The following is an 18,556-nucleotide window of genomic DNA, read 5'->3' on the forward strand; positions in this document are numbered from 1 at the left end:
TCAACTAATCTTTGACAAAGGGGGAAAGAATATCCAATGGAAAAAAGATAAGTCTCTTCAACAAATGGTGTTGGGAAAACTGGACAGCAGCATGCAGAAGAATGAAACTGAACCACTTTCTTACACCACACACAAAAATAGATTCAAAATGGATGAAAGTCCTAAATGTGAGACAGTGAAGCCATCAGAATCCTAGAGGAAAACAGAGGCAATAACTTCTTTAACCTCAGCCATAGCATCTTCTTACTAGACACATTACCACAGGCAAGCGAAACAAAAGCAAAACTGAGCTCTTGGGACTAAATCAAGATAAAAAGCTTCTGCTCAAAGAAGAAAACAATCAAATAAAACTAAAAGGCAGCCTATGGAATGGAAGAACATATTTGCAAACAACATATCAGATAAAGGATTAGTTTCCAAAATCTATAAAGAACTTATCAAACTCAAGCCCAAAAAACAAATAAATCAATTAAGAAATGGGCAAAACACATGAATAGACACTTTTCCAAAGAAGACATCCAGATGGCTAACAGACACGTGAAATGATGCTCAACATCACTCATCATCAGGGAAATATAAATCAAAACCATGATGAGGGACCAGCTTCCACCTGTCAGAATGGCTAAAATTAACAATACAGGAAACAGATATTGGTGAGGATTAGGAGAAAGGGGAACCCTCTTACACTGTTGGTAAGAATGCAGATTTGTATAGCCACTGTGGAAAACAGTATGGAGGTTCCCCAAAAAGTTAAAAATAGGGACGCCTGGGTGGCTCAGTTGGTTAAGCGGCTGCCTTCGGCTCAGGTCATGATCCCAGCGTCCTGGGATCGAGTCCCACATCGGGCTCCTTGCTCAGCAGGGAGCCTGCTTCTCCCTCTGCCTCTGCCTGCCATTCTGTCTGCCTGTGCTCACTCTCTCCCCCCCCCTCTGATAAATTAAAAAAAAAAAAAAAAAGTTAAAAATAGGACTACCTTTTGATCCAGTAATTTCACTACTAGGAATTTACCAAAAGAATACAAAAATATGGATTCAAAGGAGTACATGCACCACAATGTTTCATTATCAACAATAGCCAAACTGTGGAAGGAGCCCTAATGTGCATCTACTGATGAATGGATAAACATGTGGAGATGTTGTGTTTGTGTGTGTGTGTATTTGTAAATATACACACACACACACATACATATATGTATATATACACAGATATATACATATATGTATATACATATACATACATACACATACGTACATATATATATTAATGGAATATTACTCAGCCATCAGGAAGAATGAAATCTTACCATTCACAATGATGTGGATGGAACTAGAATGTATTATGCTAAGTGAAATAAATCAGAGAAAGACAAATAACCATATGATCTCACTCATGTGGAACTTAAGAAATAAAATAGAGGGGGTGCAGTATGTTAAGCATCCAATTCTTGGTTTCGGCTCAGGTCATGATCTCATGGGTCCTGGGATCGAGCCTTGCTCCATGATCAGTGCGATGTCTTCTTGAGATTCTCTTTCTCCCTCTGCCCTTCCTGTTTGTGCTAAGTAAGTAAGTAAATAAATTATATTTTTAAAGAAAGAAATAAAATTGATGAACATATCGGGGGGGAGGAGGGAAACAAACCATGAGAGACTATTACAAATAGGGAACAAACTAAGGGTTGATGGAGGGAGGTGGGTGAAGTATATAGGCTAGGTGAGTGATGGGTATTAAGGAGGCACTTGTGATAAGCATTCGGTGTTGTACGTAGAGATGAATTACTGAATTCTACTCCTGAAAACAATATTGCATAGTATGTAAACTAAAATTTAAATTTAAAAAAAAGAAGAAAGAGAATCTGAAACACCCCCCCAAATTAGTGTAGTGACTACAAACCATCCATATCTAACAGACATTTCAAGAATACTCCACTACCAATAGAATATACACTCCTTCAGTGTGCAAGGAGCATCCTCCAGGATAGATAATATGCCAGGTCACAGGAAAAGCCTCAATAAATTTTAAATGGTCTGAAATTATACTAAGAATGTGTTTTCCACTAACAATGGAGTGAAATAGGAAATCGCTAACAGAAAAAATTTTGAGAAACTCATGAATATATGAAAATTAAATAACACTTCTCAATCCAGGGGGGTCAAAGGAGTCACAAGGAAAATTAGAAAATCCTTTGAGATGAATGAAAATGAAGTCCAAACCTTCCAAATATGGTATGGAAGTATAGCAGTGTTCAGAGGGAAATTCATAGCTATAACTTCCTACAGCAAAAAGGCAGAAAGATATCAAATCAAAAAGCTAATCTTCCACCTTAACACAGTAGACATGTAAGAGAAAGAAGGAGCAGTAATCAAAAGGGTCTGAAATGGGCTAAGGAGATGGAATGGGATGAAAGCCCAGATAGAGAACAACAACAATTTCTCGTAACTGGCGCAGAGGAAAGTGTGATTGTTTCTGTGTTTGCAATAAGAGTATAAGAAGAGTATATATACCACTTCCGTCTGTTTTCTATGTGAAGGTGGACTTGAGGTGAAGCTGGATATGAAGTGACTAAAAGGACAAGGCATTGGAGATTTGAAGAACAGTCCCTGTATAATGTGGTTGGAAAAGTCCATGTATGGAGTTGACTAGAGAAAATTATTAGTAATGTCAGCCCATTGGGAATCCTTTGGAGGCTGGTAGAAGGGTATTAGAGAGAACTACTGATCTGCCCTGTTGTGTGATTCCCTCAGCTGCATTTGGGTCTGTGGGGGAGGCATAGAAAAGGCAAGTGTTTACACTCACATATGGCTAGGATTTTTGCAAATCGGGTGAGATGAAAGATAAATGGGCAAGGAAATTTAGGTTGTTGAAATGCTAGTCCGTGGTCCATAAACTAGATAAGGATGGAACTAAACAAAGTAAAAAGCTAATGAATAGGGAGCAAGTAGAGGAGTCAAGGAACCAGAGTCACCAGGAGATCTAACAGATAGCTCCATGAGGGCGGGGAGTTTGTCCTGTTTACTGAAGTGGCCCAACCCCAGAATAGTGCCTAGCACACAGTAAGTGGAAAATACTTGAACTGAATGAATCACCAGGAACGATCTAGAGGTGGGATCATTTATAATCAAGCCGAAGAACACGGAAGGATGTGGTCAGAGTGAAATGAATGAATGAGTGATGGAGGAGGGAACCATTATCACCATTATCAAAGACACCTCATGATGTTTGATGTGCACATGTGGTAGGTTCTTGGTAACTGTTGGCCTTCATCATTGCCTTTTCTTGGCCTGTTATAGGAATTACTTATTTTTAAAGAAATAGAGTCATTTCTCTACAGTTGGATGAGTTGACCTTTTCCAAATAAGTATCTTTTAAAGCCACCGGAAACATCAGGACTGTTAGATTCTGTCTCACGTGGGTGGAAGAAACCAACAGAGTACTTATAGGAATTCCCTTCCCTTCCAAGTTAGCCCTGTCTAGTTGTGAAAGCCAGAAGCCCTCAGTACTTCCAACGCTTCCTGTCCTGTTATTTTGCTTATCAAGGGTGTGGACCTTTTTATGTTTACAATGCTGTATCACCTCTCTGAAGTATGTGGACCTTTCAGTAGGAGGTCGAAGGCCTCTCTTTTGCCTTCAGTATAGGCATACCTCATTTCGCTGTGATTCGCTTTACTGCATTTCACAGAATATTGTGTTTTTTTACGAATTGGAGTTTTGCAGCAGCGGCACATCAAGCAAGGCTGTCAGCACTATTTTTCCAGTAGCATTTGCTCACTTTGTATCTGTCATGTTTTAGTAAATCTCACAAGATTTCAAACTTTTCATTACTGTTTGTTAGGGTGATCTGTGATCAGTGATTATGACTTGGTGAGCGTCCAGGTGATGGTAGCATTTTTTAGCAATCAAGTATTTTTAAATTAAGATATGTACATTGGGGTTTTTTTTTTAATATAATGCTGTTGCACCCGCAGTAGACTACAATATAGTGTAAACATGACTTTTATATGCATCAGGAAACCAAAAAAGTCATTTATTGTGATACTTGCTTCATTGCAGCGGTCTGGAACTGAATACGCAGTATCTCCAAGCTATGCCTCAAGGGGTCTGAAGTCTCATTTAAAATTAAGGATGGCTGTTTGCAGAGAGAAAGTTTACAGAAGGAGGCTGAAATGATCGTCTTGTGTTTGAACAATGCCAGTGTTTTCCCATTTAGCTAAATTAATCAAAGAAGTATTCTGCTTTTGAGGATTCACCTCTTTTTTGGATGCCTGGCCGTAGTACTTACCCTGTTTCTCGCCCACGCCCCGTTGTGTAATTACTTGTACACAGTCAATAATAGGTCAGTGCTGACTGATCCTTACTTTTTGAATACACAGTCCTCTGAAATGCCCTGCCCTCTACCTCTTTGCCTGGTAAATTTCTTTTATGATTTGTGTCAAATATCTCCTCCCAAACCATCCCCAGCTCTTATAGGCAAATGAACAGGCCTCTGTCCTTAGAGTGGTTCACACTAATTTCTATTACATTGCCATTATTTATTTGTATATCTGTTTCTGTCCTTGCCTTTTATCTACCCAAGAGCAGGGAATTTTTCTGTTCATCTTAGTGTCTGCAGTGCCCTGTGTGTGTCCCTGCCGTGTTTGAGGTACTCCAGAATTGTCTGGCAAATGAGTTTGACAGCAAGAAAACACATTTACAAGTACTTTGTAGACTTTAGTTGGAAAACCCTGCCCTCTAAAGGATTTCGCCTCTTTAGCGTTTTCAGCAATTAGAACACTGCTGTTATCTGAGCAACGATTAATTGATTATGACTCTATGATCCAGCCAGTAGATATAATTAACTTAGAGAAAAGTTAGCCTTTTTTCCTATGCCAACTTATTTAAACTAAACATAGCATATAGTTGATACTCAGTGTAGATTTAATAATACAGATGTCCTACCAAGATGTTAATAGTGACCATTATTGGAGTGGTGGTATTTTTGTTTTTAACTTTTTTATTCAGGTGTAATATTTTTCTTTGAAATTTTCTATTTCAGAATATGTATTGTATATTTTCCAGTTTTAAAAGCTACGGTGCATGATGAAGACAGTTAAGAAAAATAAATGCTATGATACAATTTGGAACCACTCTGCTGGGTCACAGTAGGCCAGTCCATGCTTTGATAACAAAGCTCAGTGGCTTAGAAAAGCAAATGTTGATTTGCTGAGGGGCGGCTTGGGGTCTTTTACACCCAGTGTCTTAGATCCAAGCCTCCCTCCATCTCAGAGCAGTTTCTGCTGTTGCTGTAGCCAGGGGAGGGACGGGTAGGGGAGACTTGCCAGCTCCCAGCAGGCTCAGCATAGCCTTTGCTATGGCTAATATGAGTGCCATGACCCCAAGCTCCCTGCAAAGCACTGTGGAAAATGTGGAATACCAGTTGTCTCTAACATGATGTAACTCTTCTTATTTTACAGTTACTGTAACGAATGTATGTTGGATCCAGATTGTGGTTTCTGCTACAAGATGAACAAATCAACTGTCATTGACTCCTCCTGTGTTCCAGTTAATAAGGCATCTACAAATGAGGCAGCCTGGGGCAGGTATGTCACCTCTTATACACCATAAGAACACAAAATAGAATTTCAGAACGAGATCTTGTTTTATTATTGATTATATTCCCTATGCTATACCTTTCATCTGTGTGATTTTATAACTGAAGTTTATACCTTTTAATCCTATTCACATATTTCCTTCAGCCATCGGCCAACCTCCCCTCAGGGAACCACCAGTTTGTTCTCTGTATTTAAGAATCGGTTTTTTGTTAGTTTGTTCATTTGTTGGTTTTTAGATTCTGCATTTGTGAAATCATATGGTATTTGTCTTTCTCTGACTGAGATCACTTAGTGTAATACCGATGTGGTCCATCCATGTTGTCACAAATGGCAAGATCTCATTTTTTTATGTCTGAGGAGTATATCATTGTCGCGTGTATGCCCTGTCTTCATCCAATCAACTATTTTGGACACTGAGGCTGCTTCCATATCTTGACTATTGTAAATAATGCTGCTATAAACATATGGGTGCATATATCTATCTTTTCAAATTAGTGTTTTTGTTTTCTTTGGGTGCTTATCTTGTAGAGGAATAACTGGATCAACTATTTTAGTTTTTTGAGGAAACTCCATGTTTTTCATAGTGGGCTGCACCAATTTCCGTTCCTGCAAACAGGGCACGATGGTTCCTTTTTCTCCACGTCTTCATCAGTACTTGCTATATCTTGTTTTTTTCATACTAGCCATCTCACAGGTGTGAGATACTATCTCATTGTGGGTTGGATTAGCATTTCCCTGAAGATTATTGATATTGAGCATCTTTTCATGTCTGTCGGCCATCTGGATGTCTTTTTGGAAAAAATGTCTGTGTAGGTGCTTGTCCCATTTTTGTTTTTAACTTCAGATTGGTTTTTGGTGTTGAGTTGTGTAAGTTCTTTATGTGTCATCGATGTTAACCCTTTATCAGGTGTATCATTTGCAGATGTCTGCCCCCTTTCACTAGATTGCCTTTTTGCTTCGTGGATGGTTTCCTTTGCTATGGAAAAGCTTTTATCCCAAGGACGCAAGCATAGTTCAGTGCTCTAAACCATTCATTGTGATACATCACATTAACTAGAGGAAGGATAGAAACCATATGATTATTTCAATAGATGCAGGAAAAAAATTGACAAAGTGCATTTGTTCATGATAAAAACTTTAGACAAAGTGGGTTTAAAGGGAACATACCTCAAACTAAATAAAGTCTACATATGAAAAACCCAGAGATAACATCATACTCAGTGTTGAAAACTGAAAGCTTTTCGTCTAAGATCAGGAGCAAGACAAGGATGTTCACTCTCACTACTTTTATTCAACACCGAACTAGAAATCCTAATTGCAGCAGTCAGACAAGAAAAAGAAATAAAAGACATCCAAATTGGTGAGGAAGAAAACTGCCATCATTTGTAGGTGTCATGATACTATATAGAAACCCTAAACTCTCCACCAAAAAAAACTACTAAAACTGATGAATGAATTCAGTGAAGTTGCATCATACAAAATTAATATACTGAAATCTATTGCTTTTTTATACACTAATAACAAAGTAGCAGAAAGAAAGGAAAACAGTTCTATTTACAGTTGCCTCAAAAAAATTAAAAACCTTAAAATAAATTTTAAACAAGGAGATGAAAGACCTGTACTCTGAAAACTGAGAAAAGATGATATAGACAAAAAGGAAGTTACGTTATGCTTACAGATCGAAAGAATTAATGTCTTTAAACAGTCCATACTATCCAAAGCAATCTACAGATTCAATGCAATCTCTATTAAAATACCAGTTGCATTTTTCACAGAACTAGACAAATAATCCTAAAATTTATGTGGAATCACAGAAGACTTCTAAGAGTCAAAGCAATCTTGAGAAAAATGAGCATAGCTGGAGTTATCACAATCCCAGGTTGGAAGGTATAATTACAAAGCTGTAGTAATCAAAACAGTGTGGCACAAAAATAGACACATAGATCAATGGAACATAATAGAGTCCAGAAATAGCCCCATGTTTTTATGGTTGATTAATGTATGACAACGGAGGCAAGAATGTACTGTGGGGAAAGGAGTCTCTTCAATGAGTGGTGTTGGGAAAACTGGACAGCTACATGGAAAAGAATGTAACTGGACCACTTTCATACGCCACACACAAAAAATAAACTCCAAATGGATTAAAGACCTAAATATGAGACCTGAAGCCATAAAATAACTAGAAGAAACCATAGACCATAATCTGACATCAGCCTTAGCAATATTTATGGATATGTCTTCTCAAGCAAGGGGAACAAAAGCAAAAATAAACTATTGGGACCTACACCAAAATAATAAGCTTTTGCAAAGCCAAAGAGTAAGTTTTATTTTTAAACTTACAGAGTGAGTGCATTTATAATCAATGGCTGCAATTCTTTTAAACTGCTTTTCACAGCTATATTACTTTGCAGCATGACCTGATAAAGGCAGCACAAAACATTGCAAAACATTGTATGTTTCACAAACTTAAGGAAGAAAGCTTTCAAGCCTAGTCTTTAGGAAATTCAGATCCAGACCCAATCCTGTCCTAGAGTATAGAAGGTTAGCTCTTGAGAAAGAGGTTCCTACATATTTCCAAAGCAGTTCTCCCATTGCCTATTAACTGGTAATGTTCAAACTCAGAAACTTAAGTAAAAGGAAATTTTCAAGTCAAAATAAATTAATACCACTTTAAATTCTTTCATGCAACTATTGTTTTCTTTGAGTACATTCCGGGAGTTTAGTACAATTAAGCAAAGTAATGATTAAATTTGGTGATCATTGAGATGTAACCAGTCTAGGAAGCAATAAACTTTTATCTTTCTGACAGATTACATTGGTTTGTTAGTAGGCACATAAATGAAATACTGTATAGAATAAATATTCCCCACATTTATGAACTCCTACTCATATCCATGGACACAGGAAATATGTAAATATTATTTGATATGCCATTAAACTCTTATGTATTCTAAATTCCCATGAAAGGAATAATATTCTCTCATTCTGTCTGCCTCATAGAACTGATGAAGGCAATGAAATCTGTTAATTACTTGTATCTCCTAGAAGCTGTAATGTATAACATTATTAATCATTATGCTATTGTCACTAACCATTTTATTAGGGAATTACTGCAAAGAACTAGAAATAAATTATGGGGTCTTTGACCGAAAATCCAAACAACATTTTAAATATACAATTACAGGGGCACCTGGGTAGCTCAGTGCCTTTGGCTCAGGTCATGATCCTGGTCCTGGGATCGAGCCCCACATCAGGCTCTCTGCTCGGCAGGGAGTCTGCTTCCTCCTCTCTCTCTGCCTGCCTCTCTGCCTACTTGTGATCTCTGTCAAATAAGTAAATAAAATCTTAAAAATAAATAAATAAACAAATATACAATTTCAAAGAAATACATAAAAAGCGCAGTTACTACTTAAAATGAAAATTTGAAAGAGCTTCTTTTAAAAACAACCAGTGTATAATTTTCATCAGCAAAGCTTCATTAATGAGTTAATTGATTAAATATTTCTGAATGTAATGCTTTACAGTTTTAATGCTTATGGTTCTTTTTTTCAGTAGATAAAAACTGAAAGTTTACTTGTCTAGAATTATGAATATGTCATGGAGTCTGTACATGTAGTTTTATGTACTTCACAGAATTAACTTAAAAACTTATTAGAAATGTATACTAGAGGGGGCGCTTGGGTGGCTCAGTGGGTTAAGTCTCTGCCTTCAGCTCAGGTTGTGATCTCAGGGTCCTGGGATCGAGCCCCGCATAGGGCTTCTGCTCAGCAGGGAGCCTGCTTTGCTCTCTCTGCCTGCTTCTCTGTCTACTTATGATCTCTCTCTCTGTCAAATTTAAAAAAAAAAAAAAGAAAGAAAGGTATACTAATGATAAGGGAACAGTAAAATTAGACATTTTGTTCTTACTGTTTCTAAATAACAGATAGTACAACCTTTTAATAGAAATGTCTGTTACTTTTTATGTTAGCTTATTCTTACATTTTATTTATATGTTTAGACCATTTTCCTTGAGTGTGTAGTCACTGCTAGAGAAAAGTGAGGCATACTTAGGGAAAAGCACAAAGAACTAAACAAAATACACAGAGAACTTTTATGTTTGTAGAATATTCTTAGGATAATTTCAAACTCTTTACCACTCCCCTTCAAAAAAAGACAATTTTTCTCACTCTTCTCTGTGCTGAGTAACGGGCCTCCTCCAGCTTAGCCACTGTGGTTGAGAGCTTCAATCTGTGTTAGAAAGAAGTGGAAAAAAAAAAAGGCAGAATGTATTTGCCATGAAAAATGCCCTACAACAGATTTTCCATTTAAAGGTAAACTAGCATTCACTGTATTTTTGTTGGTTGATGGGTTTTATACAGTTACTTGGAGTAGAATTCTCAGGGTACAATCTACCATTATTTTGGACTCACATATGAGATATACTGTTAATAGATATTTCAGGGTCAAGTTTTGGGGAAATTCAGAGGCATATATCCTGATTTCTCACTATAGCTGTTTCCTGAAAAGACACCAGGTGGAATGGTAATACCAGTCATGACGGAGACCAAATGTTGACTTTGCCTCAACGTAATGGAAACTATTCGCTTACATAACCAACTGTAATAAATTGGAAAAAAAAAACATTAAGTCAATTGGCATGCTATTCTAGTATCTATTTTTTTAAATTTCAGTGGAAAGTTTTTTTCTAAAAATCAGTTCTCTAAAGAAGATGCACAGTTGGCCAACAAGCATACAAGCATGTGAAAAACTGCATTTCACTAATCGTTAGGGAAATGCAAATCAAAATTAGAATGAGACACCATCTCATACCCATTAAGGTGGTCACTGTTATCAATATATTTATAACAGTTATTGTGGAGAAATTGGATACTGTGTGTGCACTGTTGATGGAAATGTAAGGTGGTGCAGCCACTATGGGAGAGAGTGTGGTGATTTCACAGAATTTTACAACAGAATTACATATCATCAAACAATTTCATTTCTGAGTATATATCCTAAAGACTTGATGTCTAGGTCCTGAAGAAGTATTTGAATGCCTATGGCCATAGCAGCATTATTCCTAATACCCAAAAGGTGGAAGCAACCCAAGTGTGAATTGACAGAAGTGAGGATAAAGAAAGTGTGGTATAGACATATAGATATATAGATATAGATAAAGATATCTATAGATATAGATAGATAGATCTATATATAGATATAGATATGTTATTCAGACTTAAGAAATGCTGGACATATTACAACATAGATGAATCTTGTTTGAAGACATGATGATAAGTGAAATGAGCCAGTCACAAAAAAACAAATAACACATGCCTCCACTAACATGAGGTACGTAGAATAGTCAAATTTATAAAGACAGAAGAGTGATCACTGGCACAGGTTGGGGGAAGTGGGGAATAGAGAGTTGTTTAATGGGTATGGAGTTTCAGCTGCAAAATGAAAGGGGTTTTGGAGATGGCATCTTATATCAGTGTGAATATACGTAACACCACTAAACTTTCCAATTTAAAATGGTGAATTAAGATGCTAAATTTTATGTTATATGCACCTTACCAAATTTAAATATAAAAAAGGAAACCCCATTAAAACATTATTTAGGGGGCACCTGGGTGGCTCAATGGGTTAAAGCCTCTGCCTTCAGCTCTGGTCATGATCTCAGGGTCCTGGGCTTGAGCCCTGCATCGGGCTCTCTGCTCAGCAGGAAACCTGCTTCCCTCTCTCTCTGCCTGCCTCTCTGCCTACTTGTGATCTCTGTCAAATAAATAAAATCTTAAAAAAAATCATTTAGCATACTTTTAGAAAATGTACTACACTGTGTTGATGGAAAACCTGCTCCCCTGCCTGTCAGCCCTTATACATTCCATACGCATGCTCTACACATGCAAATACAAGTTTAATGCACAGCTAAGTTTGAGGAGAATTCCCAGATGCCACAAATGAGAGCATGAACAGTGAGCCAAGGGACTCCTACAGAGCCTGGGTGGCTCAGTGGGTTAAGCCTCTGCCTTTGGCTCAGGTCATGATCTAAGTTCCTGGGATCGAGCCCTGCATCAGGCTCTCTGCTAGGCAGGGAACCTGCTTCCCCCTCTCTCTCTGCCTGCCTGTCTGCCTACTTGTGATCTCTCTCTCTCTAATAAATAAATAAAATCTTAAAAAAAAAAAAAAGAACAGTGAGCCACATGGAAATCTAGGAGCCCAGAGAGTATCAGAAGTGAAGCAGGCCTTAAGAGTGAGAAGCTAGTGTTTTTTGTTTTTGTTTTAATTTGTTTTGTTTTATTATGTTAGTCAACATAGAGCACATCATCAGTTTTTGAGATACTGTTCCATGATTCATTGTTTGCATATAACACCCAGTGCTCCATGCAATACATGCCCTACTTAATACGGATCACCTGCTTACCCCATCCTCTTACCCGCCTCCCCTCTAAAACCCTCAGTTTGTTTCCCAGAGTCCATAGTCTCTCATGGTTCATCTCCCCTCCAGTTTTCACCCCCTTCACTGACCTAGCAATTGTACTACTGGGTATTTACCCCAAAGATAAAGATGTGGTAAAAAAAAGGGGGGGGGCATATGCACCCCAATGTTCATAGCAGCAATGTCCACAATACCAAACTGTGGAAAGATCTGAGATGCCCTTCAACAGATGAATGGATAAGGAAGATATGGTCCATACATACAATGGGGTATTTTGCCTCCATCAGAAAGGATGAATACCCAACTTTTGTATCAACATGGATGGAACTGGAGGAGATTATGCTAATGAAATAAGTCAAGCAGAGAAAGTTAATTATCATACAGTTTCACTTATTTGTGCAGCATAAGGAATAGCATGGAGGACATTAGGAGAAGGAAGGGAGAAGCTAGTATTTTAAATGCTAAGGGAGATAGAGCTCCATGCTTTCTCTCTGGAGCTGTGCAGGGCTCTATTGGCTCTGAATAGCGGCAAGAAAGACTGCCAGGCTGGTCTGAGAAAGCTGTAAACGTCTCTGTTATGCACTTAGGACCTATAGTAGAAATAGTGTCACACATAGGAAAGGAAAGCCAGAAGCCATTACTATGGCTAAGTACGGGTTCTAATGTCACAGTGCCTTTGTGACATGGAAACCATAAATTGAGAAATGTGAACACTAAAAAAAAGTGTGTCCCAAACTGGAGATAATCCATAAAGCCACTTCGGAAATAAACATGTAGTTGTCAGGACTCGGGACATGTGAGACTTCCACGGAAGGCAACTCAGTAAATGTGAGAGGACGGTCCGAAATTGTCTTAATGTAATGAAAACTATTAACATTAGTAATGAGGGAGGGAAGCCACAAGTATGACAGAGTGAGGAATGAATTATCTACACAAACTTCCATTGCAAAAAATATATGAAAGAGACTTTAAAATATGTTTGAAACAAGTAAAGGAAATAGTATAATTTTGTCAATTATACTGAAAGTTGTACACTTATGGTTTGTGTAGTGTGTGTGTATATGTGCATGTATCTGTGTATGTATACACATGTATAACAAATGTTATACTTAAGCAAATTTTGCTAAACATAAAAATAGACCTTCAAAAGCTAAAATTCTGGATAAATAACATAGAATGGATAAATAACACAGAATGAGAATTTTTAGACAAAAGCATACATCCTTTGTTTGTTTCCAGAAGGAAATGGGAGATTATAATTAGTTTTTCAACTTGGTAATTATAGGGGTTAAAAATGTGAGTGTAGGTTACCTGGGTGGTTCAGTCAGTTAAGCTTCTGACTCAGCTTTGGTTCAGGTCACGATCTCAGAGTAGTGGGATCAAACCCCACATTGGGCTTCACACTCGGGGTATCTGCTTGAAGATTCTCTCCCTCTTCCCCTCCCCCCACTCACAGACACATGTGCCCTCTGCCCCCCAAATAAATAAATCTGTTTTTAAAATGTCAATGTAATCTCTTAAAAATATGTACTGGTGGAAGGAAAAAAAAAAGAGAAACTAGTAAGGCAGGAAAAGGGGAATACTATGGAAGAAACTATGGTTAAGAGAAATCAATAAAAAAATCAAAATTGAATTTTAAATGCAATTATTACAGTAATAATAAACCTATTAAACATACCTACTAAAGACAAATATCTTCATACTGGATTTCTTTTATATACAGTTGTAATGTTGTTTATAAGAGATAATCATAGAAAGGTTGGAAATACAGTGAAAAAAATTAGGTAAGTGCAAGGCAAGAAGACAAAAAGTAGAGATCAGAGAATTTGGAAAACTTATCTAATAAACTTTATGTAAGTGAAATTATAAAACTTACTTATAGAGAATTTTATTATTTCCAAGCAGACATTGAATACTTCTGAAGATTTATCATATTCAAGCACAAAAAGTAAACTCAATGAATATGTATAAGTGTATATATATTCTAATAAATTCTAAGTAAATCCACATAATTGATATTATGCAAAATATCTTTTCTAAACAAAATACAGTAATACTGCAACACAATAGAAAAATATGTATTACCTCTTCTACTTTAGTTCGGAAACTTTAAAAATATTACCTTAAAATTAATGGCTTAAGAAGAAATCATAACAATTTCTTCATAATGGAAAATAGGACATTAAAAGTAATAAATAAAAAAAATCTGCAAGGAGTTAGAACTAGAGCAGAGAAATAGCCTGTAGAGTAGGCAGAGGATGGAAAGAAAAATAATGGAAAACAAAAAAATAGTAGGAAAGTCCAGAAATTAAAAGTTGGTTCTTAGAGAAGATCAATATAATGGAGAAATCTCTGGCATTGTTGGTTGAGGAGAGAAAAGGCACAGATAGTAGAATGAAAAAAAAGGGCATATAACAACAGACAGTAAAACATTTAAAAATTATGAGAACACTAGGAATAATATCCAAAGCATTAGAAAACTGATAAAATGGACAGCTTTCTAGAATTTACCAAAAAAAACAACTTCCCAAAACCACCTCAACATCTCTGTGAAGCGTAATTTTCATTCCCATTATACAGAGGAAGACAGTGATGCGTAAGAGGGTCTCAGTGACACTCTCCATGTCAAAGGCCGGTAAGTCCACCCCTTTTAGGGGGCAACAGTTGTTGTAGGAAGATACGCAGGATACACAGATACACAGATACAAGATATACATCTTAGAGTCAGGTAGATTCAAATTTCAGCCTTGATTATCATTTACCTTGTTTGGAAATGGCACTTGGCCCATCTGGGTCACCCTGAGCCCCATTTCTCTTCTATATGATGGGAATAATACACTTGTTGTTTTGAGCAATATGGTTTTTACGAAGATTATATAAGATGTATCCGAAGACACTTTTAAATGTAATATCTTGTATAAATATTAGTGGTAAATATCCTGTACTTTTTTTTTTCTTAGATTGGTCAGTAACACATTTCTAGATAAAAATAAGCACTTCCTAACAGGTGAGCCCATGAAAATCCTTTCTATTTAGTTATGTGCCTCCTCATCCACCTCGCTGCCTCCTGGCTCTCTACGCCACAAAGCCATAAATAATCTATTCCGGAGCTTCAAACATCCTGACTCTTTAAAAGTATTGCTAATGAGGCAAACTTTCTTAATGTGCTGATTCAGTATTTGTTTCCTATAATAACAACATTTTCTCTCTGTAATTAGCACACTAAAATAGCTAGATAGAGGCCCTATTTGGCAGTTCATTGTTCTAACTCAGGCTGAATGCCGGGTCTGTTGTATTCATTCAGCAGAGAGATTTTTCTCCAAGCTGCACTATCTTCTCTGCGTCCCACTCCTCTCCCACACACGAGTCCTGTCAGCCTAAACCCCTTGCTGTCACCCCGAGACCGTTGTAATTTCCCACCTCTGCGCCTTTCCCCTTGCTATGCTTTCTGCGTAGAATTTACCCTTCTTCTCCCTCTTCTTCCTGACTTTTAACCATTAGTTTCTGCCCAGAGCAAATGTCACTTTTCCCCTTGCAGTCTCTCTGATTAGCCCCAGGCAGCAATCCTTGTTCTAAGCCTTGTTTGCTTCTTAACACTTCCATGCTGACTTGTATGATAAGTCTCCTATCACAGTCTCCTTTGACAGTGATTTGGGTTTGGATGTATCTTTGCTTCTAGATTATAAATTCCAATGTCTGGATCATGCACTGTTTAAAGGTATTTATTTATTTGTTTGAGAGAGAGCACGAGCACGCGTGGAGGTAGGGAGAGTCAAGGGAAAGGGAGAAGCAGATTCCCCAGTGAGCAGGGAGCGTGAGATCATGACCTGAGCTAAAGACAGACGCTGAAGGGACTTAAACCATCTAGGCACCCTCATGCAGGTTTTTGTTTGTTTGTTTTTTCTTTTTTCTTTTTTGTTTTTTTTTACCATTTCCTTGCTTTTTTATTAACATATAATGTATTATTTGCCCCAGGGGTACGGGGCTATGACTCATCAGGCTACACAATTCACAGCACTCACCATAGCACATATCCTCCCCAATGTTCATAACCCAGCTACCCTCTCCCTACCCCCCCCCACCTCCCAGCAACCCTGTTTGTTTTGTGAGATTGAGTCTCTTATGGTTTGTCTCCCTCCCAATCCCATCTTGTTTCATTTTTTACTTCCCTGCTGCCCACAGCCCCCACCTTGCCTCTCAAATTCCTCATATCAGAGCAATCATATGATAATTGTCTTTTCTCTGATTAACCTATTACACTCAGCATAAATACCCTCTAGTTCCATCCACATTGTTTCAAATGGCAAGATATCATTTCTTTTGATGGCTGCATAGTATTCCATTGTATATGTATGTGTGTATATATATATATTTATACACATACACACACCACCTCTTCTTTATCCATTCATCTGTTGATGGACATCTAGGTTCTTTCTGTAGTTTGGCTGTTGTGGACACTGCTGCTATGAACATTGGGGTACACATGCCCCTTCAGATCACTACATTTGTATCGTTAGGATAAATACCCAGTAGTGCAATTGTTGGGTCATAGGGTAGCTCTATTTTCAACTTTTTGAGGAACCTGCATGCTGTTTTCCAGAGTGGCTGCACCAGCTTGCATACCCCAGCAGTGTAGGAGGGTTCCCCTTTCTCCGCATCCTTGCCAGCACCTGTTGTTTCCGGACTTGTTAATGTTAGCCATTCTGACTGGTGTGACGTGGTATTTCACTGTGGCTTTGATTTGTATTTCCATGATGCTGAGTGATGTGGAGCACTTTTTCATTTGTCTGTTGACCATCTGAGTATCCTATTTGCAGGAATGTCTGTTCATGCCATCTGCCCATTTCTTGATTGGATTGTTTGTTCTTTGGAAGTTGAGTTTAGTAAGTTCTTTATAGATTTTTGGATACTAGTCCTTTATCTACTATGTCATTTCCTCATGCAGTTTTTAATTCCTTGGTGCCTTGTACATTCAGACATTGAACAGTAACTGTTAAATGACAAAGTGGAAAGGCTGCCATCACTGGAAAATAAGGATTTGAAAGTACTGCAGTTCCATTTGAGAAGTGTTCCAACTTCAGTGAAATCTTCTACATTCATACTTATTTCCAAGAAAGATTCTCTAAAAGAAAAATAGTGATGCAGTTTTAATTAACAATGCTATATATACCTGGTACTAATTGACACACTAAAAAAGTTTGAAAAATAAAACTTAATCATGTCCTTCAAGTATATGCATACTATGTATTGTATGTAGTCATGATATATGAAAAATACTTAGTAAAAATTATTGGAAGAAATATTCACACATCCTCAGAATATCCACTGGTATGCAAGGGAAGCAAGGTATTTATGGTGACTGTATAAGATTAAGTGTATTATGAAACCGGGCCAACTGTCTAAAAACAGGATTTTCCCTTTATTACCTTTTTTTTAAAGATATATGTCCATTTCATATTTAGAAAAAGAAATTTATTTTATAATTAACAAACTATATCAATATCTTAATATATTCACATATAGGGTTGAAATTTTATTGTTATTCATTTTTTTCAATTTTTATTTTTGTCAGTGTTCCAAAATTCATTGTTATGCACCACACCCAGTGCTCCATGCAATACGTGCCCTCCATAATACCCACCACCAGGCTCACCCAACCCCCCCACTCCCTCCCCTCCAAAACCCTTGGTTTGTTTCTCAGAGTCTACAGTCTTTCAGGGTTCGTCTCCCCCTCTGATTTCCCCCAACTCACTTCTCCTCTCCTTCACCCAATGTCCTCTGTGTTATTCCTTGTGCTCCACAAGTAAGTGAAACCATATGATAATTGACTGTCTCTCTGCTTGACTTATTTCACTGTTATTCATATTAAGAATTTAAAATCCTCAAGCTATACTTGTAAATTAATAATAATATAGTTCAAAATTAATTTTTCTTAGCATACATTTTAGACAGGGAAGTAGAGAATCTAATATAAAATATTTTAATTCATTTTGCTTTTTTTTTTTTTAGACTTTAATTTTTTATTTTTTATAAACATATATTTTTATCCCCAGGGGTACAGGTCTGTGAATCACCAGGTTTACACACTTCACAGCACTCACCAAAGCACATATCCTCCCCAATGTCCATAATACCACCCCCTTCTCCCAAACCCCCTCCCCCCAGCAACCCTCAGTTTGTTTTGTAAGATTAAGAGTCACTTATGGTTTGTCTCCCTCCCAATCCCATCTTGTTTCATTTATTCTTCTCCTACCCACTTAAGCCCCCATGTTGCATCACCACTTCCTCATATCAGGGAGATCATATGATAGTTGTCTTTCTCTGCTTGACTTATTTCGCTAAGCATGATACGCTCTAGTTCCATCCATGTTGTCGCAAATGGCAAGATTTCATTTCTTTTGATGGCTGCATAGTATTCCATTGTGTATATATACCACATCTTCTTGATCCATTCATCTGTTGATGGACATCTAGGTTCTTTCCATAGTTTGGCTATTGTGGACATTGCTGCTATAAACATTCGGGTGCATGTGCCCCTTTGGATCACTACATT

The 18,556-nt window shown here is 37.4% G+C and overlaps 1 protein-coding gene across 2 annotated transcripts in view; it reads left to right on the forward strand.

Moving 5' to 3' along the window:
- Positions 1–18,556, forward strand: part of SLC2A13 (solute carrier family 2 member 13) — a 378,234-nt gene that overhangs the window by 291,481 nt on the left and 68,197 nt on the right. For both annotated transcript variants that reach the window (XM_004771838.3, XM_013045480.2), the window contains one exon: positions 5,448–5,573. In XM_004771838.3, the coding sequence (XP_004771895.1) occupies positions 5,448–5,573 (126 nt within the window). The remainder of the gene's footprint in view (positions 1–5,447; positions 5,574–18,556) is intronic.

This window comes from Mustela putorius, unplaced genomic scaffold (assembly GCF_011764305.1).
Source record: "Mustela putorius furo isolate JIRA1106 unplaced genomic scaffold, ASM1176430v1.1 tig00537227_pilon_pilon_pilon, whole genome shotgun sequence".
NCBI classification, from domain to species: domain Eukaryota; kingdom Metazoa; phylum Chordata; class Mammalia; order Carnivora; family Mustelidae; genus Mustela; species Mustela putorius.